Raw genomic sequence first — 26,733 nt, 5'->3', positions numbered from 1 at the left:
GTGTCCCAATCTATAAAATGATACTTACTTATTGAATGAAATTCAAATAAGACAAATGATGCTGAAAATAAAGGATGCATAATAGGAGGCCAGAACAATTATGATTGTGAAGACAGCAGTTAACACAACCATAAATTATGCTAAGCTACTTCAGACAGTATGAGTCACCTCTAATGGAACAAATAATTTTTAAAAGCAGGAGACAGTGACTGAATTAACAGACAGTTTGGTCTGGCGCTCCTGAACGAGCAGCTGCCTTCCAGGGCATTTTGGATGAGATGTTACAAAACATGAAGTTCTCCCCTAAGGAATTGACATTCCTCTACTCCTTGAAGAGGCTGTCACTAATTTAGGAATGAAAGTCCCTTACATGAAAGAGGATGCCACAGCAGGAAGCTGACTTCCCTGGTTGGCTCAAGTTCAAGAAAACCTCACCTGGCTCCACCCTACACCCCCAATCCCCAATCACAGAGATTTCCCCTCCTTTCTCCACTTTGCTGTGACATCTAGCTGACCACACAGAGTCATGATAGAACTTTCACCACGGATGTCCGTGGACTAGGTCACACACCCACTTAAAACATCAGGTAACAGGAGGCCGGCCTCAGGACAATGTGCTGACTCAAAGGTTGCACCTACCTTTCTCTGACAAAGATTTTGACTCCTCCTTTCTGACAGATAACTGAGTCATTCTGTCTCAAGAAACACACTGACCACTTTGACATGAGGAGTCCAAAGTGTAAAATATCCACTAGCAATGACAACCCGAGCCCAACCACGGCCTCCCATCAAGTCTGAAGGCCTCCCGGCCCCTTGGGGACAGTGTTTCCACCCTCAGTGGGGGAAATAGACGCCAGTGAACTGACCACACACTTGACAAGATGTTGCTGGGTTATTAGAGGTATCTATAGCATCTGCCCCACTTCAACACTATGAAATTTTGGGAAAAAAAAAGTGTGTGTGTGTGTGTGTGTGTGTGTGTGTGTGTGTATGTGTGTGCATGCCAGAAAAATAAACAAAATTCAAGCATCAAGGGTTTTTCCATGGGTTTGCAGATCTTAAAGATAGAAGAAAGGCTCGCTGCTTCTTCTGTCTCTTACCCAAAACTCAGTTCTCTGGCAGACCCAGAAGGGGGCTTCAGAAGGGGTGAGGGGCATCTGGACCAAAGTCCCCTCCATGACCTGCTAAGACGCATGTGCTATCGCAGATTCTTTGGTCATACTTTTAGAATTCAAAAGCTATAGCTCGTGGCCAGGCAAGAAGCAGGGATGAGGGAAGGAAGGAGTGGCCTGTAGTTTTAGAGAGAAAAGGATAAAAGAGGAAGAATGTGGGTACAAATGATCAGAAGTGTCCAACTGAGGGGTCCCGTAGATGGAGAGGCTTCACAACAGGGTTTCTGCATTTGGTCTTTGAGAATTCTTTGTTTAGTTGGCATGCTTTAAAAATGTAAGCCTACACTGAGAATGGGAGACATCTGAGGAAAAACAGAAGGATCCAGCAACTCCTGTCTCCTGGCAGCCACAGGTGGAGCCCAGGAGCTTCTGCTCCCTAGTGCCCCCAGGTGGCCATGGGGTGAATGACTCACACAGAGGACCACCCTCCACAACCCTCACCCCTGCCCCAGGAGGACAGTTTTTCTTCTCTTGTCCCCAGAACACTTTAATTTATGTCCTTGATCAAGTCCACTCTACTTGTTCTACAAAGGAGAAAAAGCCCAGAGTGGGAAGTCATTTGTAGTTTACATAGCATCTCCTGTACACCCAGTTAAGTCTAATCTTCTTCTGGGGGCATAATCTTGAGTCAGGGAACCCACTAAAGCTTCCTCTGCCAGCTAAGCAAACTTGGACCCCAGAATTAGTTGATGGTTGACTCCTTTGCCTTCTGGGACTAGTCACTGTGTTTTCCTGCACAAATAGCAGCTTGTAACTGCTCCCGCATGGCAGGCCTGAGCTCAGTGCGCTCCCGGCACCTTCACAAGGTACATTGCTAACTCCCTTTGACAGAGCAGGATGGTAAGGCTCAGGACAAGGGGACACAGATATGACCTAACTGCATCTGATGGCAGACCTGCTGGACTCCAAAGCCTGTGCGTCTGTAGTGTGCCTTGTCGCCTCATACTACCCACAATCCACTAGTTAAACAGCAACCAGAACTCAGACAGGCGGGTGGCATCACCTGCAATCTCAGCCAATCTGGAGGCTGAGCAGAAGCATGGCAAGTTTGAGGCCAGCCTGGGCAACCTAGTAAGACCCAGTCTCAAAATGAAAATAAAAGGAATTGGGGATGTGGCTCAGTGACAGAGTACTTACCTAGCATACAAGAGACCCTGGGTTCCATCCCCCTACAAAAACATCAGAACTCAATGGGTTCTGAATGAACTTAGATGACAGGTCCACCCCTTTCCTGGACCTGCCATAGGGTTTGTGCATGGCAGCAGCCCCATTGCCCTAGAAGTTCCCTCTAGGAAGACACTTGCCTTGCCTGTTTGGCCTCTGCATTGGAGGCTAGCAGCGGACTACTGCCTGGAGTTGTCAGTCAACAGCTTCTAATTCTAGAGTTTGTTCAAATTTTACTAAAGTGCCTCTTTTTTGTTGTTTGTTGTTTAGTTCTTGCAATCTGTGTTCATTTTTATTTTTTAAAATGCCTCTTAGGAGGGTGCATTCCGTACCCACTGTGAGTTCTTAGAAAGGTCCTTTATTCTGGGCTCATCACTTTTCCCTTCTAGTTTTATTTAACTGTGGGGAGGTAGACATCAAAGTGCATGAAATCACTTGGTTAATTTTGTTTCTACAAACAAAACAAGTTGCTCTTAGATTTGCTTTCTCCAAATTAGACAACAAAATTATACTCTAAAAGGTCAGGAAGAAATAAAAAATATAAAGAACATTTGGGCAAGCTAGGTGCAGTGGTGCACACCTGTAATACCAGCTGCTCGGGAGGCTGGGGTAGGAGGAGAGCACATTCAAGGCCAGCTGGAACAACTTAGAAAGATGCTGTCTCAAAAAATAAAAGGGGCTCGAGATGTAGTTCAGTGGTGAGTGTCTCTGGGTTTGGTCTTCAGTACTGGGGGGAGGGGATAAAGGTCATATATGCAAAGTACTTGAATAATGAAAGCAGACGGTTATCTTAGAAGTCACAGTGATTAATAAGTAATAATACTACTTATGGGTGAGGGACATAGCTCAGTAGTAGAGTGGTTGCCCAGCATGCATGAGACCCTGGGTTCCATCCCCAGAATACTACCACGAATAGTACTTACAACCCATATCATGACCAGTCTTCTGGATAAGTAAGGATCAATATTCCAGTGTGTGAATGGAAGAAACGTGATGTAGAACACTTCTTGACCCAAAGCAGCCGAAAATCGGAAGAGGTAATAGTAGAAGTAGTTCTTCACGATGTACTTCTGTACATAAGCCTAGAAGAGAGAAGTTGGAAGAGTGTGAGTTCATGTCACCATCAGCCGGCCTTGGTCTCCAAGGTGCTGCTCCTCTCTGGTCATGTCATTGTGGTGTCCTTGGTGTCTGCATTGCCATTAAACACCTGTGGATCCCAGTTTGTCCACACAAACATACAAGACATTAGTTCTTCATCAACCTACGTGAGTGACATCAAAGACAGAAGGACCAGGAGAAGACTCAGAAAAGCCTGGTCTTGTTTGTGTGTATACAGAAGGCCTGGAGCTTGGGGGTAGTCATCTGTGTTTGGGCACCAGATGGGTTCCTGACTGTGGTGGGCAGAATGCAAACACGTGCATACCCTAACCCTGAGAACCTGTGAATGTACCACCCCTCACCCAGGAAAAGGGACTTTGAAAATATCATTAAATTGATGACTTTGAGATTCAGAGATCATGAATATCTGGGGGCTCAATGAAATCACAAAGATCCTTAATAAGGTGGAAGAAGGAGGCAGAAATGACAGTGTCAAGAGCCATTTGAAGATACAACACTGCTGGTGTTAACGACGGAGGAAGGGATCCTGGGTCAAGGAGTGCAAGTGGTCCCTCAAAGCTTCAAAAAGCAAAGAAACTGACTCTCCCCTTGGGTCTTACCAAGGAAAGCAGCCCTGATTTCACCTCAATTTTAGCCAAATAAATCCATTTTATGCTTCTGACTTCCAGAACTTTAAAGAGAATAAATTCGTGTTGTTTTATTCACTAAGTTGGTGGCAACTTGCTACAGCAGCAATACATATCTAATACACAGGCTGGAGAAAAATCACTTGCTTCTGAACTTTAGTTCACCTTTTAAATGGGACTAAAAGAGACAACCCAGCCCAGCAATGTTGTGAGAAACACTGCAACACACGGGGTCTGTTGACACACACTCATTTGTATTGTATCTTCCTTCCCTCTTGCCCTGTAAGGGGTGGGTGTGGGTGGGAAGACTTAGAGTTAAAACAGGAATAAGCAATCTATTTAAAACTGGTGAAGACTTTTATAAGATAGTTATGTTAAATCGCGACCCTGTTGAACAAATCCGAAGAGTAGAATTTTAGTGCTACTGAGAGCCGACATACACAGCCAGGTGCTTTGTAAAAACCAAATCAAAGTGAAATCCAACACTGGAAGTGGGGAGAGGAAAAGAAACAGCGCTGCGGCAGGGCGACTTGGGAAAGACCTTGTGGGTCTGGATTTTTAGCACCTGTGCTGGGTGCTAAGAATATTCAGAACGGACAGGGGCAATCCAAGTTCTTATCTGGTGTGGGGCATCTGTACTATGAGGCAATAAAAATTGAGAAGACCAATATTGTGTTTGAGCCCTTGAAAAATGCCAACAGTACTATTATATTTGAGAGATGAAAAAAGATGACCTTGGCTAGGTGTGGTGGTGCACACCTGGAATCCCAGGTACTCTGGAGGCTGAGGCAGGAGGATGACAAATTCCAGGCCAGCCTGGGAAACTTAGTAACCCTGCCTTAAATAAAAAGAGGCTGGGGAAGTAGTTGAGTGGTAGAGAGACTCCAGGTTCAATCCCAGTGCTGGGGAAAAAAAAATGCCCCTGGAAATTGCCAGGATATGACTGTTCTCAATCCTACTGGCTGCCTACCAAGTCTGCATTCCTCTCCTTTTTCTCCCTAAGAGGTTCCTGACTGTATTCCAGCTTCTCTGTCTCCCCTACAGAGAGCCCTGAGGTGCAGGGGAAGGTCGACACTGTCCTGTGCTCCAGAAATGGATCTGGATTCCTCTAAACCTGTCATGGTGCATTTGAGAATTTCAGCCTCCAGCCAAGTAGCATGCTCACCCCCCCCGTCCCGCCCCCAACAGTTACCTGTCAGTGTGAGCACAAGTTATAAGGGGGCGGGGGTGTGTGTCTCTCATTGGGAACAAAATGTTCTCTGAAATGAGTTCAGATTAGAGATAATAGCAATAGATCAACCCTAAATAGGGATAATAATGCACAAATTGAATCCAACAAAGAAGGGCTAAAATACGGCCGGAATTGCAAAACAAGAACCAGGGATTGTAACAAATACATAGTGACAAATGCCTCTCTCCCTCTAGAGGGTTCTGTTTTATAAACATACACCCAACTGGCCTGACCTTGACAAAACCCTGCCAAGAGCCCCTTTTTACATAGAGGTTACATATTTTATCCCCCAGCTACCAAGTACACCTGGTAATCTGTCCTGCTTTGAAGATTTACAAGGAAAAATTTTGCCAAATTCTAACAAAGGTCAAATCCTTCCTCAGTGTCATTTCATGGTATCTGAGTGTTATGTGACATCATAAAAGCTCAATGACAATAATTTCCCTCCTCTAGAGATGATTGAGACCAAGTTCAGCAGCTGCTTTACTCTCTCATAGTACTAATTAGTATCTTTAGACATGATTTTTTATAATCTCTCAGGAATTCTCTTTCAGAGATTTAAATATATGTATGTGTGTGTGTGTGTGTGTGTGTATATGTATTATTTGTATTTCCTTAATTGCTAAAGATGTTAAACTTTTTTCATGTATTTGTTGGCCATTTGTATATATATGTGAGTGCGTGTGTGTGTGTGTATACATACATATATATGTATATGTGTATCTATAGAGAGAGATAGAATGTACATACTTATATTCTAGTCCAGGGGTTGGTTCAAATTTACTTATTCTCATATTTTATTGAGGCATTATAATTGCACACAGTGGAGGAACTCACTGTTCTGTATTTGTGCATGTGCATAATACAACAATATAATTTAGTCAATAATGTTTCCCAGTATTTACCTTTCCCAACCCCGACCCTCCCAATGGTTACTTTCCTCTCCTCTGCTGATCTCTCTTCAATTTTCATGAGACCCCTGTTCCCCACAACTTTCTTTTCCCTTTTCTTCTCTGTCTTCCTTATATGACAGAAAACATATGACTCCTAATTTTCTGAGTTTGGCTTATTTCACTTAATGTAAGTTTCTCAACTTCCAACTATTTTCCTGCAAATGACATAACTTTATTATTATTTATGGCGGAATAAAACTCTATTGTACACACACCCCCTTTTCTGTATCCATTCATCCATTGACAGACACCTACACTGATTTTATAGTTTGGCTGTGGTGAATTGTGCTGCTATAAACATGATGCATGCATCACGGGAGTATGATGACCAACCCTTTAGGGTAAACACCGAGGGAGTGGTATAGCTAGGTCATCTGGTGGTTCCATTCCTAGTCTTTTAGGAACCTACGTACTGATTTCCACAGTGGCTGTACTAATTTACAATCCCACCAACAATGTGAAAGTCTTCCTTTTTCTCTACATCCTCCCAAATTTATTATTGTTTGTATTTTTGATGACTCCATTCTAACCTGAGAGAGATGAAATCTCTGTGTAGTTTTGATTTGTATTTCCTTAATTGCTAAACATATTGAACATTTTTTTTCATGTATTTGCTGGCCATTTGTATCTCTTCTTTTGAGAATTGTGTGTTTAGTTCATTTATTCATTTATTAATTGGGTCATTTGGTATTAAATGTTTTGTGTTCTTTTTGTATTCTGATTATTAATCCTCTGTTACATGAGTAGCTAGTGTAGACTTTCTTCTATTCCATGGGTTCTGTCTTCACAGGGAATTAGTATTTTTAAGACTTAAATATTCTCCAAATCTTCTTAGGGACAGAGGAGCCAAGGTGAAATTTAAAGTAGCCCTTGTGCCCAAGGTGGTAGTGCATGTCTGTAATCCCAGCGATTCAGGAGAATGAGACCAGAAGGATCCCAAGTTCAAGACCAGCCTCAGCAACTTAGTGAGGCCCTATCTCAAAACAAAAAACCAAAGGATGTGGCTGAGTTGGTTTAGTCCCTGGTACTGAAAAAATTAAAAATAAACAATATGAGCTTGTATACAGGGCACTCAAAAGATTTCTTAATAATTTCTCTCTATACATTATTAAATAGCTTGAGAGCCAAAATTTACTACCAAATTCTTAGGGGTTATATGTACCTGAGTAAAGCAAGTACTTGCCTTTTCAGACAAAGAATCCTGAGTTTTCTTTGTAGGAAATCTCATTTTATAGAACTTCAGTGTAGCGTAGGAAATAAAAGGAATTTCATTTATGGAGCATGTGTTGGTCTTGTTGAAAATAATTAGAGAAGGAAGAGTTTTGTTTGGGGCTATGATTTGGACCTGGAGTGTTCCCCAAGGCTCATATGTGAAGGTTTGCTCCCCCTCTGTGTCCTGAGGTGGGGCTTTGGGGAGGTGATGGGTCATGAGGGCTGTGACCTCCTCAATGGATTTTCTATCGAAAGGTTCATAATTTAATGGACTTTGGAAGGTGGTGGAAACTTCAGAAGATGGGAGCTCCTTGGAGGGAGCAGGTTACTGGGCTGTATTCTGGAAGGGTGTATCTTGTGCCTGGTCCCTTCCTCTGTCTCTGTTTCTCTCTCTGTGTTTTCTGGCTGCATGGAGTAAGCAGCTTTGATCAGCTACCCACTATTGTCATGATGCTGTGCCTCATCACCGGCCCAGCTGGCCATGGAACCAGCTGACCATGATTAAAGCCTCTGAAACCATGAGCCAAAATAAATCTTTCCTTGTTTAAGTTGATTTCTTCAGGTATTTTGTCACAGTGATTGAAACTGACCAACCCACAGGGGTCAGAAGTGGAAATGATGGGTGAAGTGGAGTGGTGGAGAGGAGAGGGGTAACAGTGGAGAGAAAGGAATCCCAGCTGGCCACGCACAAGAGGGTGATGGCTGAGGTTCTGAGGTGATAGGTGATAAGAACAGAGGCTCAGGTGATAAGGACTAGCAGCTAATCTTTTAGACAGCAAAATAGGAAAACAACATCCTTTAGTGGGCGGGGGAAGGGAATCCCCTCTTAGAAATAAAATGCTTTGAGCTGGGTGCAGTGGGACACACTTGTAGTCCCAGCTACTCGGGAGGCTAAGGCAGGAGGTTCACAAGTTTGAGGCCAGCCTGGGTAACTTAGCTACCTTGTCCTACCCCCTCCACAAAAAAAGTGTTAGGTATGTAGCTCATTTGTAGAGCACCCCCAGATTAATATTCAGGAACACACACACACACACACACACACACACACACACACGTGCACACAATTCAGAGGCTCATCCTTTCTGTATGATTTCTGTGTTGTGATTCTCCCTCCCACACTTCAATAAATTTATAACGCCTTTTCCTGCTGTTACAGAAATGCATCTTAGTATGCATATCATCTGTCACACAGCCAGATGAAGAAGTGTCTGGTAATCAAGGGATAATAAAATGAAAATCACCCACCCATCCATCATTACTGACTACAAAATGTCACTGATAATGTCTTCAGTAGATCTGATTTATTGGTTTCTTTTCCTAAAATAAATAAATAAATAAAAGTGTTTTCACAGAGTTTTTTGTGCCCTCAGAAATCCCTAGAATCCATCTTTCCATTTTGGTCATAGATTCTTCAAATGCACATTCTTCTAAGTTGGGGTTTTCCGTAATTTAACCATTCAGAAGGAAGAAAGCTGCTGTGTGTGTGTGTGTGTGTGTGTGTGTGTGTGTGTGTGTTAGTTACTGGGATCAACACCAGGGGCACTGAACTCCATCTCTCCCTCCTGGGTCTCTCGGGTGACAGGCCTGCATGGCTTTTCTGGGGTTGCAGTTTGCAGCTAGCAGAGTGTGGGTGTTCTCTTCAAGGCTGCCTTCGATGTATAAATGACAAGGAAAGTTGCCTGAGTGGTGTAAGAGGTGACCACAGAGGAGCTATGATGTCTTGGCCAGCCCTGCCATGAACACCTGAGCAGTGCTTTGTTTTCTAAACACACCAAGGTGTCCGGAATGCAAAGGGGAAGACACACGCCCAGGGCAGCAGCCTGGACATAACAAGGGCAGGCAGCAGAGGAGCAAAGCCGGGCAGACTTGGCTGCTGGCCCAGCTTTTGAGCTTTCAAAGGGTGAATACAAGAAACAGCTTTTAGTCAAAACAATGTGTGACCTTGGGGAAGTCAATTTGCCTTTCTAAACCTCAAGGGACTCAACTGCAAAGAACACAAAGGATACATTGGGATTACCTCACTTTTGTTCAGTTGCTTTCGGGTTTTTCTTTTTCTTTTCTTTTTTTTTTTTTTTTTTTTTGGGGGGGGTGGCTCTACCAAGGAGCCATGCCCCCAACTCTCAGTCACCTGTTTTTTCTTTGAGGCACTGGGGATTGAACCCAGGGGCACTTTTACCACTGACACTGAGCTATATCCACAGCCCATTTAATTTTTTGTTTTTGTTTTGAGCCAAGGTATCTCCAAGTTGCAGAGGCTGACCTCAGCCTCCCAAATTGCCGGGATTATAGGCATGTGCCACTGTGTCCGGCTCCCTCAATTGATTTTTACTGTATAATTTAAGGGGGAAAAAAATAACAGGAGAAATCTCATCAAAGAACATGTTGCCCCAGTCTGTGATATAATAAGATTGCAATTCTGTCCTAATGGGTTGAAAGTGAGTAGGCAGGAGGAGCGCTCCCGCTGGGCTCCCCACCTTTCCAACAATGTTCTCTGCAGCATCCCTGAGAGCACTTCACTGAAGAGCTTCACAACCACTGACCTTGATCTCTTCCAGATCCCCGATATCACCTTCCCGTAATTAACTTTGGCCTTGAGGACCTGGGCCACAGTTATTTCAACCTTGAGGTCTTTAAGGGGTTTGATAAATTCTGGATCAATGTCATTGCAAGGTCATATTCCTCTTCCCCACTTTTTTTCACATTATAGTTACAACTGTAAGTTTTCTTCTAAAGGTCAAGGCCAAGATACTCCACTATCTCAACAGAGCCGGAAGGAGTTCACGTCCTGGAGGAGGGTAAACTGCAACTCTAAGCAGTCCACTTTAATTAGAAGCAGCAGAAAGAGCTCATTCTCTGGGGCTGAGAGAGATCTAATCTATACGCGGCATAGACTCAGTATTACTTTAAAATGACTTCAAAACCTAAACCTCTTTCACAGAACACACCAACACACAGCCTGGGTTTCACAATAGCTTGTCAAAGGATACAATGTGACAATTTAGTTTAAAGATCTTAATTGGATTTAAATTTTATTCTAGAATTGGGCATCACTTCATTCCATAAGATAGGTTGAGAATCTCTTGGGCCCAGAGCCTCATGCATGCTAGGCAAATGCTCTACCTCTGAGCTACATCCCCAGCGCTTTTATTTTTCCAGGCAGGATCTGTAAGTTGCCAAGCCTCCTGCCTCAACCTCCCGAGTCACTAGGATTACAGGCATGACTACCATCTCTGGCCCCAGCCCTTTTTTTATATCTTATTTTGAGACAGGGTCTGCTAAATTGCCCAGGCTGGCCTTGAACTTGTGGTCCTCCTGATTCTAAGTAGCTGGCATTATAGGCATGAGCCACCATACCTGACAAAGTTGATTTTATAGAAAGAAAATCAGAAACAAAAATGGGAGCAGACTGGTCACTGAAAATTTCTTTTCTTGGAAGGCTGGGAGGCAGAACACAGAACACTAGGAAGACAAATGATGAGTTAACATGAATTTGCTTTTGGTTACTAGTTTTTTTGTAAGGATTAGGTAAAGGGGACGTCATCGTCATGCCAATCGACACTGGGCTGTTTGGGGAATTTTGCAGTTACCTTTCTAATACCGATTTCTCAGAATGTCAGGTAAATAGCTTAGTCTCAGTGTGAATGACTTCATTGTCAGTGTTAGCCTGGTCTGTTGGAGTTCAGTGCAGGAGCTTTGTTTAAAACAATGGCCTCTTGTAATTTTCATTTAACAGGCCTTGCTTTAGTCTAGTATGACAAACTAACAAGAAGGAATCAAATGAATACAGAATGGATTGACTTGGGGAACAGCAAAGAGCCCGGGGAGAGTCATTTTACATCAACTACATGATCTCCCCGAGCCTCAGTTTCCCCATCTGCAAATGGAAATAGTACTAGAACATGCCACACACATAAGGACACTGGGAGCACCAAGTGAGATAGTGTTGATGGTATGTGTGAGGCGCTCGGACCAAACTCTGCACAGGAATTCTCAGTAAGACCTAGCAGTTGGTTGTGATGACGATGATATGATAATAGTAAAGATGACAGTGGTGATGATGGTGATGGTGGTGGCAGTGGCAGCCACTGGAGGCAGTGAGGAATTTTGGGAAGTGTTTCTCAGTTCTAATGTGCATACAAATCAACTGGGATCTCGCTAAAGTGCAGATTTTAATGCCCTTGACCTGGGGCTGAGAATTCTAAGGAGCTCCCAAGTGAGGCCCAGGTTGCCATGTTGGCAGCCCATGAGCCACACTTTGAGGGGTAAGAATCAAGGATGCCCCAGTGTAGGGTTTTCAAATACACAAGTAATGCTTTCAGATTTAAGGTGCAGTGTTAGAGGAAGCCACAACGGAATTAAGAGAGTAAAATAGGGTGATCAAAGTGACAGGTAAAATGCTGGTGACAAACCAGGGAGGGACAGTTGGTGACACCCATGAAGGATCCTGCAGGAGCCAGAGTGCAGGACTGAGTGCAGACAAGCGCTGGACCACAGAAGGTACAAAAGGGAGAAGCACAGCAAGGCCCGCCCCCTGGACCCGCAGGTGGACCCAGGACAACTGGTCGGCAGAACAGCATAAGCCAAGCTGGGGCTCCCGGCCTTGATGGAGGACAGGTCTACATAAATTCATGGATGACAAGTCCAACATGAGTTAAGAAGAAGTCATGAAGCTTGAAAAGCATTTCCAACCTCTCAGACCACCATTGATAAAGAAAAATAAGCCTCTTTCCTTAAAAGGGGCTTTTGTATCGTGATCAGAATCTTGGCTTAGAAACAGAGTTCTCAGATCTTTGTAGGGAGGGACATCTGTTGTAGGGTCTACTAGCACGGAGGAAGCATCATTTACTCTTACATTGACTTTTTTTTTTAAAGATATTTTTTAAAGGAAAAATAAAAGCTAAGAGAACAGTATCACATTAACATCAACAGTTTTCAGAAGTCAACCCTCCCTCACCCCCCTGCCCCGGGCTCCATTTTAACCCAGCCAGGCTGGAAGAGTCTTTGCCATTTCTAGCCACATCTGCAATCATACATTCCAACCTACCCAGATCGACACACTCATTCTCATCAGCTCCTGAGGGTTGCTCTCCCAAGATCATTCTTTGGGTTACAACTCTGCAGGTGCTTGGGGTTGTGGGAGGAGAGGGGATCAGATTGACAGACACTTATGGAGACACATATCCTTATACACTGCAGAGATGGAATATTTGTAAATAAACACTCTCTCCAAGCTATTAGAAACTCCAACCAGCACATTAATACACCAGGTACAAACCCAGCAATACTCAACGTTTTAAAAATAAATGAAAACAGTGAGTCTTTTCCAAACAGGCCATATGCATATAGACCATTCATTACACTTTAGTTGTGGAAGGTTGACAATGAGTAGGTGACATCATTTAGGTATAAATGCTATGATGCCATTAAAGCTGGGTAAGGTGCTACAGAGCAATGCAGGTGTTCAAGGGAGGCTGCCCAAGGAGCTGGGTGAGCTGAGCCCTGGATAAGGAGAGAAGCTGGTTCTATTGGGGTCTCTGGGTCAGAGAGAGAACACTGTGCTGGGACACAGGGCATGTGGAAGAGAGGCAGGAGAAGAGTCTAAAGCAGAAGCTAGGTAGAGCCAAGGTTTGAGATTGAGGCTTGGAGAAATAATATGTCACTAGAAGTTTTTAAATAGGAGTGTGACTCAACCTATTCTGATTAGACTAAAACAAATTTTGGCTCAGAAAAAGTGGAATGAAGCCCTGACTAATGGAGCAGGCTGGATATACAGTTCAAAGGTAGAAAGCATGCTTAACATGCATGAGGCTCTGAGTTTAACCCCAAGGACCAAAAAAGTAGATAAATAAAGAAGAATAAATGTCATGGATAAATATCACTGGTAGTGCCAAGTTTCAAAGCCGGGGGGGGGGGGGGGTGAAGAACTTCAATTCCACCATGAAGTGACACCCCAGATTCACAAATCTATGGACTAATATGTTCCCAACACTTTTAATTACTCTTATTATCAATTTTTTTTTTAAGATTAAGGAATCAAGCCTTTCTGTCGCATGGAAAAAAATTGTATGCGGATTCCTTAAGGAGCCTAAGAAAGATTGACAATGTCCCTTGAAGGGAAAAACAAGGCGCAAGAAAGCCCGAGGGTTTCTTCTTTCATCTTCAAGTTCAGATAGAATGACCCGTTGGGTGATCTAACTGATGTCTGCTCAGAGCTCAGGCGATTGAAATTTCAGGATGGTGAGACCGAAAGTCGATAAACTGGAAAGACAAAGACGAGCTAGAGAGGAAACTGCCTGTTAATCACTTTCATCTGCTTTGCTGGCAACTGCAGGATTCCTCAGTCTGTGTCCAAAACAAGAGGGAGGCTGCGGGGACCGAGCCCCACGTGGCTGCTGTGGACAGCGGGGTGGCAGCTGAAGCTTCATCTTGCTGACTTACCCCAGTTCAGCTCGTCCTCTGAACAGCTGATGACTCTCCTTTTCCTCTGGGCTGCGATTATGTCGGGCATCATTTCAGAAGGGTAAAACCGGTTCTGCCGATGGGGAAATTCTCAACCTGGTGGCATGGTGGTCCACAGCCCCAGTGTTCCACCTAAACCTAGAAACTTGTCACCCTTGGAAACACTACTGCCGAATCAGCACTTCAGAGCTCTGCCTGAAACACCCAGTATTTGCTTAGGAAGCAAATCTGGGAATCGGACTGGGAGAGGGTTTGAAGGGAGCCTGTGGTTGGAGAAGAGCCATCTCTAGCTTCACTGCAGGCGACAGAGCTGTGGGTCTCCCTCTGCTAGAGAATTCCCTCCTCAGACGAGAGGAGCAACAGGAGAACAGAAATAACATTGCCATTTTTAAAGGGAGAGAGAGAGAGCCAGCTGCCTTTCAGATACTCAAGATGTCTTAAGAACTGAACTGTTTTTCAAAACATTGTGGATCCGCTAAAACCCGAAACACATTGTGCTAAACATTCTTCCATTTAATTGTGAAGCCCTTGTGTGTTCAGGGGGATTTGTGCTGCAGATGTTTTGGATTTGTTTATATTAACTTATCAAAATGACATTTGGAAGAGCTATATGATGTTCAAGAAGGAGTCTTATAAATTGGAGTTCATTAGCTCTAACCCAGGAATTCCACCTCACCCCCCAACCCAGCCTCAACGCACACACAGAATGCAGAACTGGGAAGGTTTGGTTCAGTCTCTTCTAACCTGGCAGCATGCACCCACCCATTCTCGATTCCTTTTGTAAAACTTTTCAGTTTTTTGTCTAGTGGGGTAGTACATGCCTGTAATCCCAGTGACTCGGGAGATTGGGGCAGGAGGATGGCAAGTTTGAGGTCAGCCTTAGCAATTTGGGCCCTAAATAATTTAGTGAGACCCTGTCTCAAAATAAAAAATAAATTGGAAAATGTAACTCAGCGGTAAAGTGCCCCTAGGTTGATCCCTAGTATCAGAAAAAAAAAATTGTATTTGTTTTTTGCAGTCCAGGGGATTGAACCCAGGGCCTTGCACATATTAGACAAGTGCTATCCCACTGAGCTTCATTCGTAGCCTAAAAAAAAAACATTTTCTAAAACTTTAAAAGACACCATCAAAATGTAAGAAAGTTATTTGGGCATGGATAAGGTTTCCTCCTTGATAATCTTTCACATACAAAGATTCTGGAAGCAAGCTGGGCGCAGTAGCACATGCTGGTATTTCCTGTGGCTTGGGAGGCTGAGGCAAGAGGATCACAAATTCAAAGCCAACCTGATCAACTTAGCAGAAAAAAAGACGGGAGGTGGGCAGAGATGTGACTCAGTGGTTAAGTGCCCCTGGAGTTCAATCCCCAGTACAAAAAAAAAAAAAAAGCAAACATTTAAACCAATAAAAACACACCTGAAGGCCAACTAATTTGCTATTGAAATCAAAGGAAGCTATTATGGGGTGGAGCGGTCCTGCTGCCTTCTTTCCTGTTTATTTGGGCTAAATGCAGACAGACTTCTTAGCTTGGAATTCTCTTAGCCAGACTATCATCCCTGTATGTACGGAGAGAAGGACAGAGCGAAAGGCACCCACCCGGCTGTGACCTCCTCCTTTTTAAAACCCCGTCCTCCACTTTCCAGAGCTCCAGAGGAATCCAAGATGGCCAACCCAGGACCGGTTTTCCCTCCTGATCCTTCCCACTCCCTGGGATGGACATCCGTGACCAGGTGGGGACGGGACAGTCCCAGGAACGACATCATGCACATGGGAGGACGTTTTGGCAAGGGGGCCCCACTCTTTCCATTCTCCTCCTAAGTTTTCTCCATGAAGAATTCTTGGGTCATATCCATGAATTTCCCTTGCATTTTCCAACCATAGCCCCCCACTGAAAGGCTGGCTCTAAGAAAGTTTAAAGTCACTCTTCATAAAAATAAACTCAGGAAAAGCTTTGAAATGCTGTGTTCATACATGAAAGAACATCGGGGCGAAGGACGTGCTGGGTCAGAACAATGCACTCTCCACCCAGTCCCTGGCTGACCCCGTGGCTTATTTGTGCCCTATGAATTTTTTTAACTTTATTTTTTGAGTTAAAGTTTGAGGCTCTTTTACATCATATTCTCCCCCGATATTTGATTCCCGCTTTTTTTTTTTGATTAATACATTTCACATGAGACCCTCTGAAAGTTCAAAAGCTACACATAAACAAAATCCCACCCCTCATTCTCAACCCCTTTTCGTATTTCCTCTGCATAAACATGAGTGTGAGTGGGGGTACAAATTTTAACAAAATTGCGATTGCACTGAATGTTAGATTTTGTAGTATTATTGACTGCACTGTGAGCCCCTCCCCGAGTCCTTAAACATTACCTTAGATCATGATTCTGGTTGAACTTGACTTTTCGATTCTGTAGCTCTGTTTTTGCTGTGTTCCACTTTCTCACTCCTCCTTTTTGCTGACAGAGACAGCGAACAAGTCCCCTGCATGAGCAGTGTTGATGAGAGCAGCTACCTTATCCCCCAAGAGCCTCGCTCTCTCCGAACGCTCCCTGCCTGCACGCGGAGGCCCCACTGGGGCAGACCTCTCTCTTCCTCACTCGTTCCACGTCCACACTGACAGTGGTCCCTGGGGTCATCTTCTTGCCATTTGCTTGTTTTGCTTTCCCACGTACCTAAAGCCTCCCTTTCTATACTTTGCAAAAGCTTCAACATTTCATTCTGAAGCTTCCTGAGAACACAGCTCAGAGATGTTGCTGAAGAATAAAGAACAACCAGGCGATGGACATGGCCCGTGACATTCATTGTGCTGGGGCAGAGAGACAGTCCCCTGATCCATTTCGCAGCAGGGAAACCCAAGTCCTCTCTGGCTTGGACGTCCTGCAGGTTCCTACATAAGCCAGTGGCCTACTTTCTCAGCTCCAGCCTCTAGCTGAAATAAATGGACCTCAGAGATCTGGGCATTGTCACCAGATTTGGACCCAATGTCAGACCTCCTGGGCAACCTAAGGAAGTTTGAACTTCTTCACCTGGGCAGTGGATTGACCATGCCAGCTTCCTTACAGAGGCATTGGAAGATGAAATGAAGCCATTTATGTGAGACACATAAGATGTGCTCGACAAATGGTAGCTGTATTGGCACTGTTTTCATTAACAGCATAAAACTAAGAGAATCACGAAGAACATTTAGTTACAATAAAATGCAGAGGAGAGGAAGAAGGTAAGGAAATTAATAATAAAGATAAAATACCATGGAGGAGGAAGAGGCAGGCAATTCATCCTGGAAGGATGACTCAAGTTTTGACCTAGAAAGGGAAGAGGGACGTTCGATTGAAGGGAACCGCGTAAAGAGAGGCACAGAGGCGGCATGGCACAGCGTTCCTGGCCCAGTGCGTGCTACGGTATGGTGAGGCTGGAGGGTACTCACATGGTGAGTCCAGGCAGCAAGGCTGGAAGAGGACACAGAGCCAGAAAGAGAAGTCTCGGTGGCCCTGATAAAAAGGTTGGATGTAACAAATGTCTAACGGGGAGTCACTGAAGGTGCTTGAGTAGGGAAGTGGCACAGTCAGAGATGTGCTGCTCCAAATGGCCACGCTCTACTCGAATTCTGGTCTGCTCGTGCTGATTTTTCACCTTTTTCAGATTCCAGTGGGTCACAGGGAGAAGTTGCAGTATGCTGCTCCACATCCAGGAAGCTCATGCACGTCTTGGGCGGTTCTCAGAGGGCATGCCACACAACCTGGCCTGTGCCGTCCAGGTCCAGCAGAGCCATGAGCCCCCCTGTGCTCCCACTTCACATCTGACATAGAAGAGGGGACACTGGGAGCCTCGGGGACTGTCTGGAAGCTGACTCAAGCTTGGCTTCTGTGTCTGGCCCTGGCTTTGCCATGTGGGATCTGATGACATAATGATTGAGCAAAACCACAGGGACCAAAGCAATTTGATGAAACCCAGGGAAAGGAAATCTTTCTTCTGTGGAAGCTAAGAGAATGTCACCGGCTGCACAGCGACCCACCCACATGGACCCTGAGGCTCTGGACTGTGACTTAACTGTGGCACCCAGTTATTCCTCCTGCATAACTGGGGACCACCGTCCCTATACCTAAGGAAATGGAACTTGTCACCAGGATCCCAGTGTGGAAGATGGGGTTCTCGTTTCTTTTCACAAGACAATCTCCAGAGAGCACTATGTGACCAGAGTCGATGACCCTGATGTGTCAGAGATGCTCAGAGATACATGATTTTGCAGTCTTGATGGAACCAGGAAGGAACCACGTCAAGTTAGAACAATCTACAGTGTCTCTGCTCTTACGAGGGTGACAATGCACCAGGAAGGTCATGAATTTAGAGAGTAGGAGCGAGCAAAGCCCTTTAGAAGTCCTCATGGTCCTCATTTCAGAATGGTAGATAGAGGTCCAAGGACCAGAGCCCTGGCACTGCCCAAGTCCCCCCACCCACATGCACACACACATGCTCATTACACTGCTTGCCAGACCATGGGGCGGGGTGGGGTGGGGGAGGGCTGCCAGACTAAGCCAGTTCTAAGTCTCCTTGACAATCTCTCTGAAATGAAGCTTCTCTAGTTAAACAACGACTGAGCATCATTTCTGTGCTTGTCCTTTGAAGTGTGGTCTCCAGACCAGGAGCATCAGTGTCACTTAAAAATTCACAGTCTCCCTGGGTGTGATGGTGCACATCTGTAATCCCAACAACTCAGGAGGCTGAGTCAATAGCTTCACAAGTTCGAGGCCATCTTCTTCAACTTAGTAAGGCCCTACATAACGTGGTGAGACCCTGTCTCAAATAAAATATTTAAAAAGGCTGAATGCCGCTCAGTGGTAGAGCACCCCTGGGTCCAATCCCCAGTAGCATATGCACATGCGCGCGTGCGCACACACACACACACACACACACACACACACACACTCACGCGCGCGCAAAAATATTCAGACTCTTAGGCCCAACCCAGATCTGCAGAATCACTGGGAACTTTTGCTAGGTTCCCCTGGTGGTTTTCCTGCACATTAAAGTACGAGAAGATTAATGTGTGAGAAGCACTCATCTACATCCATTGAGAATACAACAAGAATATCTGAATACAGTGAGACTTGACTATTCCATCTGTGGATGTGCACAGGGCACTTTAAAAGTACAGAAGCACTCAGTGGAGAAGGGACAAACCTCTAGAGACAAAGGAGATGGTGGATGCCTAGTGCTGGGAGTGAGAAAGAGGGTGACTGCTAATGGGTACAGTTTCTTTTAGCAGAGATGAAAATGCTCTAGACTGATTGTGGTGATGGTTGCACAACTTTGCAAATTCCATGATAAAAGAACACTGTCTCAACAAATCGAAAACTTCTGATTGCAAAAGCGACCACCTCTAGAATCAGATTTTAGAGGGTAACTCTGACCAATGACTTCTCTGTTGTCCCAGCCTGGGGACATTTATAGAAAATGTTAGGAGTAGAGTTTCTTTCCACAAAGAGCAATGGTATGGGTATTGGAGCCTAAAACAGGAGAGATTCAGGGCAGATCTGATCTTAACGAGCAACCAGGGTCCATGTCCTGATCTCCATGGTTTAGGTGCCCGGCTCAATTTTTGTTGTTGTTGTTTGTTTTTTAGTGCTGGTGGTAGAACCCAAGGTCTTGCACATGCTACACAAATGCTTTGCCACTGAGCTACACAACTAGCCTTAGATGTCCCACTCTGTACCTGCTCCCAGAACAAGTCCTTCTGTGACCTTCCCACAGAGCACGGGAAGATCCCATCTTCGAGATCTTTCCCCAAGCATCCGGGACCCCATCATTCCCGGCGCAGATGTCCAAGCCTGCATCCCAGGCCTGCGCAGGTGACTGACCTAGGTTGGTCCTCCCTAGGGTGGGACTGTACTGGCTCCAGGGAGTAGTCCCCGAGACCTGAGGACTGGCTGAGGGATGGCTGCTCTTAGGGACACCCACAGCCTGGACACATCGCTGGGGAGTCCCTTGCACCGTCCTAGATGGACACCAGGCTGCTCCCTTACTTGGCCACATTCCTACATGGAACTCTGGGTAGTCTAAGAATGAGAATTCAAATTTAGAAATTTGAATCTAGTTTTCCAGGTCACACGAAGATATAGATATCAAGGCAGGAAGTCCAAGTACATTCTATCCAGTCGTTAGTCAACTGAATAACTAAATATCTTGACCTCTGCAATCTTAGTCTACACTTGTGCATTAGCCTAAAACCCTGCCATTTTAAAGGCAGCCTGGCTGCCTTTTCTTCTAAGTTTGACTAATGAGTAATTTTTGCCTTCTCCTCCACATGCCATATTTTATAGGCAAATATTAATTATTCATTAAGGGACATCTCACTTTTTTCATAACTTCATACATAATAAATACCAAGGATTCATTTTTGCTCCAAAACGGTATAGGAAGTTTTAGGACAAGAAGGATTTAAAATGTGTTTGCCTCCATGTTGGCCTCATGTATGCCAAACGTGGTGGTTGAAAAAACAAAACGGGAAATGAAGAACAGTGATTAAAAAAAAAAACAATGAGCCTTTTACAGCATTAGTAAAGTTTAAGGTACCTCTCAAGTTACTTTTATTCCTCTGAAGGATGACAGAAAAACCTTCTAGAAAAAATGCCTATCTCTTGCGACTGCTTTTTAATAACAGAAGCAGCTTCAATGGAACTTTGGGGAGGAGGGAAAGTATCCCCATGAGAGTCTAAAGAGTCTTTTGTGGCGCTTTGATTCTTCTTAGGTAATAGTTTGGTGACAGAACCCAGAAAGGCAATTTTGTTCTTGTCACATGCAACCCACAACTTGAGCAAGAGAAACGACCTGACTGTTATGCCCCTCTCAAAATATTCTGCTTTCGGAGTCATCTTCACTCTTTGTGAGTTGTGAAGCTGTGGCCACGCTCACCACTTTCCTCTGTCCTCTCGTGAGCATCCAGATGTCACTCATGCCCAGTGCTAATGAGGGTGACTCCCGCTCGCATATATTTATAGAACAGGCCACTTCGTCTCCTGCCCCTTGTCATCTGGAGTCCTTGTGGGAACTCTCGAGTTCTTTTTTTTTTTCTTTGTAGGGAGGATTAAATTTAAATACAACAATTTGTAGAGCATATGTTTCAAAATTTTAATGATTTTCGAAACTGGGGACGGAGGGGGACATAGAGGAAAGTGATTTCAGATAAGAGTGTGGATTTGTAAATTGCCGCAGAGCTGAGCTGTCCAATGTGGTAGCCATGTGTGACTATTTAAATTTGAATGTCATCAAAAACAATCCAGTTCCTCAGTTACACTTCAAGCGCTCAACAGTCACATGTGGCTAGTGGCTACCAATTTGGACAGCAGAATGAAGAATGCGTCCATCACCGCAGAAAAGTCCCACCAGATGTGCTGCATGTGAGACTTTTAAAGTTGTCTTTACAGTTGCAGTCAAGCCTTCTTTGACTCACTCTGATATTTTACCACAATTTCTTATAGCATTATGTATATTTTTTGCAACTTAAATCCTAAAAGGAGTTGCACTGCTGTTTGAATATACTTAAAAAAAAATAGGGGTAAATTTTGGGGTATGCGAATTACACCTCAATTTAAAAATATAAAGCCTAATTGGTCAAATATCAAATTGTATTTGATGTTATTTCATAAGTATCACGCAGAGCTGCCAAAATGAGCTTACGGAAGTGTAAATCAATTCATTTCTAAAAGCAAACAGAACGAAACACTGCCACTCACCAGTGGCATCCAGTGGCACCCAGAACAAAGTCCAATCGCCCAACCACAGTAAGGCCTGAGGTCCGACCTCCACTCATGGCTCCAACCTCTGTGCCATCCTCCCTCCTTGTGCTCAGTCACCCTGGCCCTGGTGAGCCGTCCTGAGCATGCTCACTGGCTGACTGCTCCTCCTCACCTCCCACAGGCCTCCTCTGGTCACCTCCTCCGTGGCTCTGCAGCATAACTCTGCCTTCTTTTCACCACTTACATCCCACCTGAAATCCTCTTAGGCCGCTGTCTCTACGTTTGTCTGTCTGAATTGGACGGCAAGATCCTTGAAGGCGGGACCTTGACCACCTTGTTCCTACAGGATCCCTGGATCCAGCACGTTGGCCAATGAATGGTGTTGAATGAATTCAGAGATGAGGGAGAGCCCACCAGCAGCCCACTCTGGCAGGCAGGTGGTCACGACCACCCCAGGAGCTCTGGAAGATATACATGCCTCAACCCCATTCCTAGAATTTGTTTTACTAAATTTGGAAAAAGACCCAAATTGGTCTGTTTGTAAAACCCTCCACTGTCTAGTCAGTTGCCTCATTTTTAGAGGAAGCCACGAAGCCCAGATTTCCGAGCCTTCAGCTAGTCCTGCAGAAGCCTGGCTGTCAAGCCCATGAAGCTCAGCTCTTAGCCTCTGTTACACCCTGTCTGTGAAACCCCTGTGGTTCCCACTAAGCTCAATCTATTCTGAGCTGGACACAGTGGTGCACACCTGTAATCCCAGGGATTCAGAAGGCTGAGGCCAAAGGACTGCAAGTTTGAGGCCAGCCTGTGCAACTTAGCGAGACCCTCAGCAACTCGACAAGACTCTGTCTCAAAATAAAGCTAGTGCTCCTGAGCTCAATCCTCAGTAACATAAATAAATGATTAAATAGAAAAATAAGTGTTTGGGGGCATAAGTCAGTGGTAGCGTGCCTCTGGGATAAATCCCCAGTGCCTCCCCACTCTGCCTATCTATCTATCTATCTATCTATCTATCTATCTATCTATCTATCACATCAGCTTTATAGAGTGGTGAAAATTAAATGTGTTAAGGCACAGGAAACATTTAGACAGTGGCTGACTCAGAATGTGCCAAGTAAATGTAAGCCGTGGATGAGGAGGAGGTTTCCCAGCCTCCCTGCCTCCTCCCTCCTGAATGTGTGTCCTTAAACTTGCCCCCAGGGTCTCCCTCTGCTTCCTCGAATCCATTTTCAGGCTGGGTGTTGGCTTCCTCTGGTTTGCTTTCTTGTAATGCCATCAATCTGGAAGTGGAGGCGCGGTGCTGCTAGCAGACGGCCCATGATGGGAAAGTGCAGCGGCGAGCTCAGGGCTCTGCCTTAGATAAGGGCAGGGTCATTGTGCCTGGCGACAGCAGTGTGTCACACGACAACCAGGGCTCTGCACAATGGCTGTCAGGTGCTGCTGTGCCATTTCTGTGACCCACACAACATGCCCAGGGTGTGGGCTCCTGAGGCACATCCAAATAATTCTTTACGCATGTATTTTTAGACATTAGCATGACTTTCAAGAATTCACCATCAGAGGGGTTAGGAGTAGATTGCATCTTTTTTTTTTTTTTTTAAATACTAGGGTTTGAACAAATAGGGCCTCGGGCATGCTGCAGTGCTCTACCCCTGAGCTACACCCTCAGCTCCTTTTAAATTTTATTTTGAGACAAGGTCTCACTAAGATGCCCAGATTGGCTTCAATCTTGCCATCCTCCTGCCTCAGCCCCCTGAGTAGCTGGGATTACAGATGTGTACCACCAAGCCCAGCTTATACATTTATTTAATTTTCTTCTTTTTTTTCACATAAAGAACAAAAGCTAATCATTTCAAAAAACAACACTTTTCCTCCTCCAGAATACCAATCCAGATGAAGGATATCATGGATACTCTGAAATTGTTTCTGGAAACGTGTGTGTGTGTGTGGGGGGGGTAGGTACTGGGGTCTCTACCACTGAGTTATATCCCCAGCCCTTTTTCTTTTTTTAGGACAGCGTCTTGCTAAGCTGCTGAGGCTTGCCTTGAACTTGTGATCCTCCTGCTTCAGCCTTTGAGGTTGCTAAGATGGCAGGCCTGCATGGCTTTTAATATTCGTGAGTATTCTATTTCATTTTACTTTATTTGCAGTGGCTGGCGGTCTAACCAAGAGCCTTGGGCTTGCCAGTCGAGCACTGTACCACTGAGCTACACCTGCATCCTTGATTCTGAGACTTCTGTTTCAATGGAGAGTATCCCTGAGTCTCTGGTACAGCCTTCCTTCCTTCCCTCTTTTCTTTATCATGGTTGTATTCATTTGTTTCTTACTAAAAGAAATGCATTGTGCATCTGGTCAAAATGTATTTTCTACATTCTGAAGGGAATACACAAGGAGTTGGCTGTCAAGTCTAATAAGTTCACCTCTTAAATATAAATATACTTGGAGTAAGCCTTAAATGTTAAAAAAGACAAGAAGGAAAGAAGGGAGAAAAGGAGACACCTGTTACCCTACTGTTCCAAAGAGCTCTTGGAAATGGAGAAACTCTTTTATCAGAGTTGGAGTTCTAGGACAAATGGCGAAGCCAGAGACAATGGCGAGGGTCAGGACAAGGCTTGTCCCCACCCCAGGCAGGAGGAGACGTGGCATTGGGGAACCTGCCCTCCCGGTTCCCATGAGAAGGTTCTCCAGCCTTTCGGTTTGAAAGAATGGCACCTCGGTGGGCAATTTGATTTCTGCCTGAGTCCCAGTGTCTGTGGGTGCTGGCTGGCTGGGGACAGCCTTTGTAGCAGGAATCAGTCCTCCTGCCTATGGATCCCCACTGTTTTATTTGCAACTATGCCCCATTAATTTCAAACCTGTGATATTTTTAAAATGGTAGCCTGTAACCAAGTGGAAGATGGAAATAAACAAGAAGAGAGGCCGATTTCTTTGGGAACTTTCCACAGATGTCTGCACTTCCGTGGAAAGAGCTTCAAGGATGTGAAAGCCATGAATCCTGGGAAGAGCAGACTCTCCCATCACCTGGTGCCAATGAGATGATGGATGCCATTCAGGTGGTGGTGATGTCACCTCCATCTGCCAGGCACGGCTTGCTGGGAAATACCCAGGGGAGAGCTTTTCTCATCTCAGGGAGTCAGTGTCGGTAATGCACCAGAGAGCCCAGTTTATATTTTATGTTCTGATTTTCTTAAAATGCTGGTTATTTTTAGGCTGAAGCATATGAAAATTGATAAGATCTGGTTATTTTTGATCTTCAAATGGAAATTTGTTATGGTTCAATCCACAAATAGAAAAGGTTCTCGTTTGAAAAGAGGAATTCTGGGGCTCACATCTGCATTGAACTTGGGCAGATGCTCTGCCCCTGCCTGTCAATAGGGCCAATGTGCCAAGGTGACCTCACAGGGCAGAGATAACAGATGAGCACTCCGCACACAGAATCAGGACCCACAGATCTATGCTTACTTTGGTGCACAAATGACTGACTTTTTCCTCCCTCGGCACTAAGGATTGAACCTAGGGCCTTGAGCATGCTAGGCAACCACTCTCCCACTGAGCTAACGACCTCCTCAGCCCTTTTAAAAACTGTATTTTGAGATAGGATCTTGCTAAGTCACTCAGGCTGGCCTTGAACTTGCAATCCTCCCACCTCAACCTCCTGAGTAGGTAGGATTATAGGCATATGCCACCATGTCTGGCTATAATTGGCTTTTAAAAAACAGTTGCCCAAATTTAAAACTATACTTCAAATTTCCCTTGAAAATCACATTCAGGCGGCAGCAGCACACATTTCCATAGGACTTTTGAAAAGAATGGGCAGATGCAGGTAAGACTATGTCTTTCCTAATGGGGAATGTGTGGGCTTGAAGATGTAACTCAGTGGCAGAGTATGTGCCTCGCATGCAGGGAGTTTTGGAGTTGATCCCCAGCACTGTAGACAAAAAGAGAAGAGCAAAAAAGGGGGTATGTGAAAGCCATGTTCATCAAAGACCTAAACTTGGCCAGTGTTGCTTTTCACCTGACCCAGGTTAAAAAAAAAAAAAAAAAAGCTGGGCTTCCCATCTTCAGGGTTAGCTAATTGGATTTGTTTTGTGTGCTCCCCCTTCCAAATACCAAAGCCTACAATCTGAGAGTCAGAAAGCACACAGCTCAATGGGACACTCACCCCTCTCCCTCATCCTTTAGAGAAGGTTCATGTGGCTACAGAGACCATCTGTGTAGAAAGGGAGAGAGAGAGAGAAGGCAGAGCCCGGTTGCACGACAGTGTCTGTCTGTAGTAATCTCACAGAAAAGAACATGTTTTCAAAATCCCCCCAGATGGGAATTCTACAGTCTCTCCCTGTAATCCAGTCCTAATGTGGAGCGACCCCACCATCAGGAAGTTCTGCCATAAATAACCCCAATCCTTCAAGCAGCTTAAACCCATTTCCTCTGGCTTTCTGCTCACTGGAGATGGGGAACAGCTGGTTACCACGCTGTGCACCAAGCTCTTTGTCAACTGGATGATTGGATCCTGGCGCTGAACCACTGTTGCAATGAGAAGTCTGACTGGTTCCGTGTTCTGCTGTCTGCACAAGCATGTAAAATGGGGAGATAAAATTTTGAGCCTGCTGAGCTCCAAGAACATGCCGTCAGAGGAGGCTGGTCCCTCATCCTGTCACCAGGCTGTTCACGGTCTATAAACTTGTGAGTGTGAGGTTTCTTTTTTTTCTTTTGGTACTGGAGATTGAGCCCAGGGGTGCTCTACCACTGAGCTACAGCCTCAGCCCTTTTTTTTTTTTTTTTTGAGACAGGGCCTTGCTAAATTCTCGAAGCTGGTCTCCAACTTGTAATCCTCCTGTCTCAGCCTCCTGAATCACTGGGATTGAAGTCACACACCCTTGTCTCAATGTGAGCATGAGGTTTCTGCAATGTAAACCAACATGTTTTTCGGAGGTCTGCTCCATAATGTGTACCTAACATCGGATAACGCAGCGTCTTTAAATGCCACCAACAGACACAATGCAAGGAGTCAGCGTGTATGAAGCGCTTTCTGTGTTTCTTCCAGCTGCATCAGCTCACGTGCTCACGACC

The 26,733-nt window shown here is 44.9% G+C and overlaps 1 protein-coding gene across 1 annotated transcript in view; it reads right to left on the bottom strand.

Annotated features, from left to right (window-relative positions):
- Positions 1-26,733, bottom strand: part of Sgpp2 (sphingosine-1-phosphate phosphatase 2) — a 111,335-nt gene that overhangs the window by 58,996 nt on the left and 25,606 nt on the right. The window contains exon 3 of the mRNA XM_026390424.1: positions 3,260-3,406. Coding sequence (XP_026246209.1) covers positions 3,260-3,406 — 147 coding nt within the window. The remainder of the gene's footprint in view (positions 1-3,259; positions 3,407-26,733) is intronic.

Source organism: Urocitellus parryii, chromosome 1, assembly GCF_045843805.1.
Source record: "Urocitellus parryii isolate mUroPar1 chromosome 1, mUroPar1.hap1, whole genome shotgun sequence".
Taxonomy (NCBI): Eukaryota; Metazoa; Chordata; class Mammalia; order Rodentia; family Sciuridae; genus Urocitellus; species Urocitellus parryii.
This window is presented reverse-complemented; position numbering and strand designations above follow the sequence as displayed.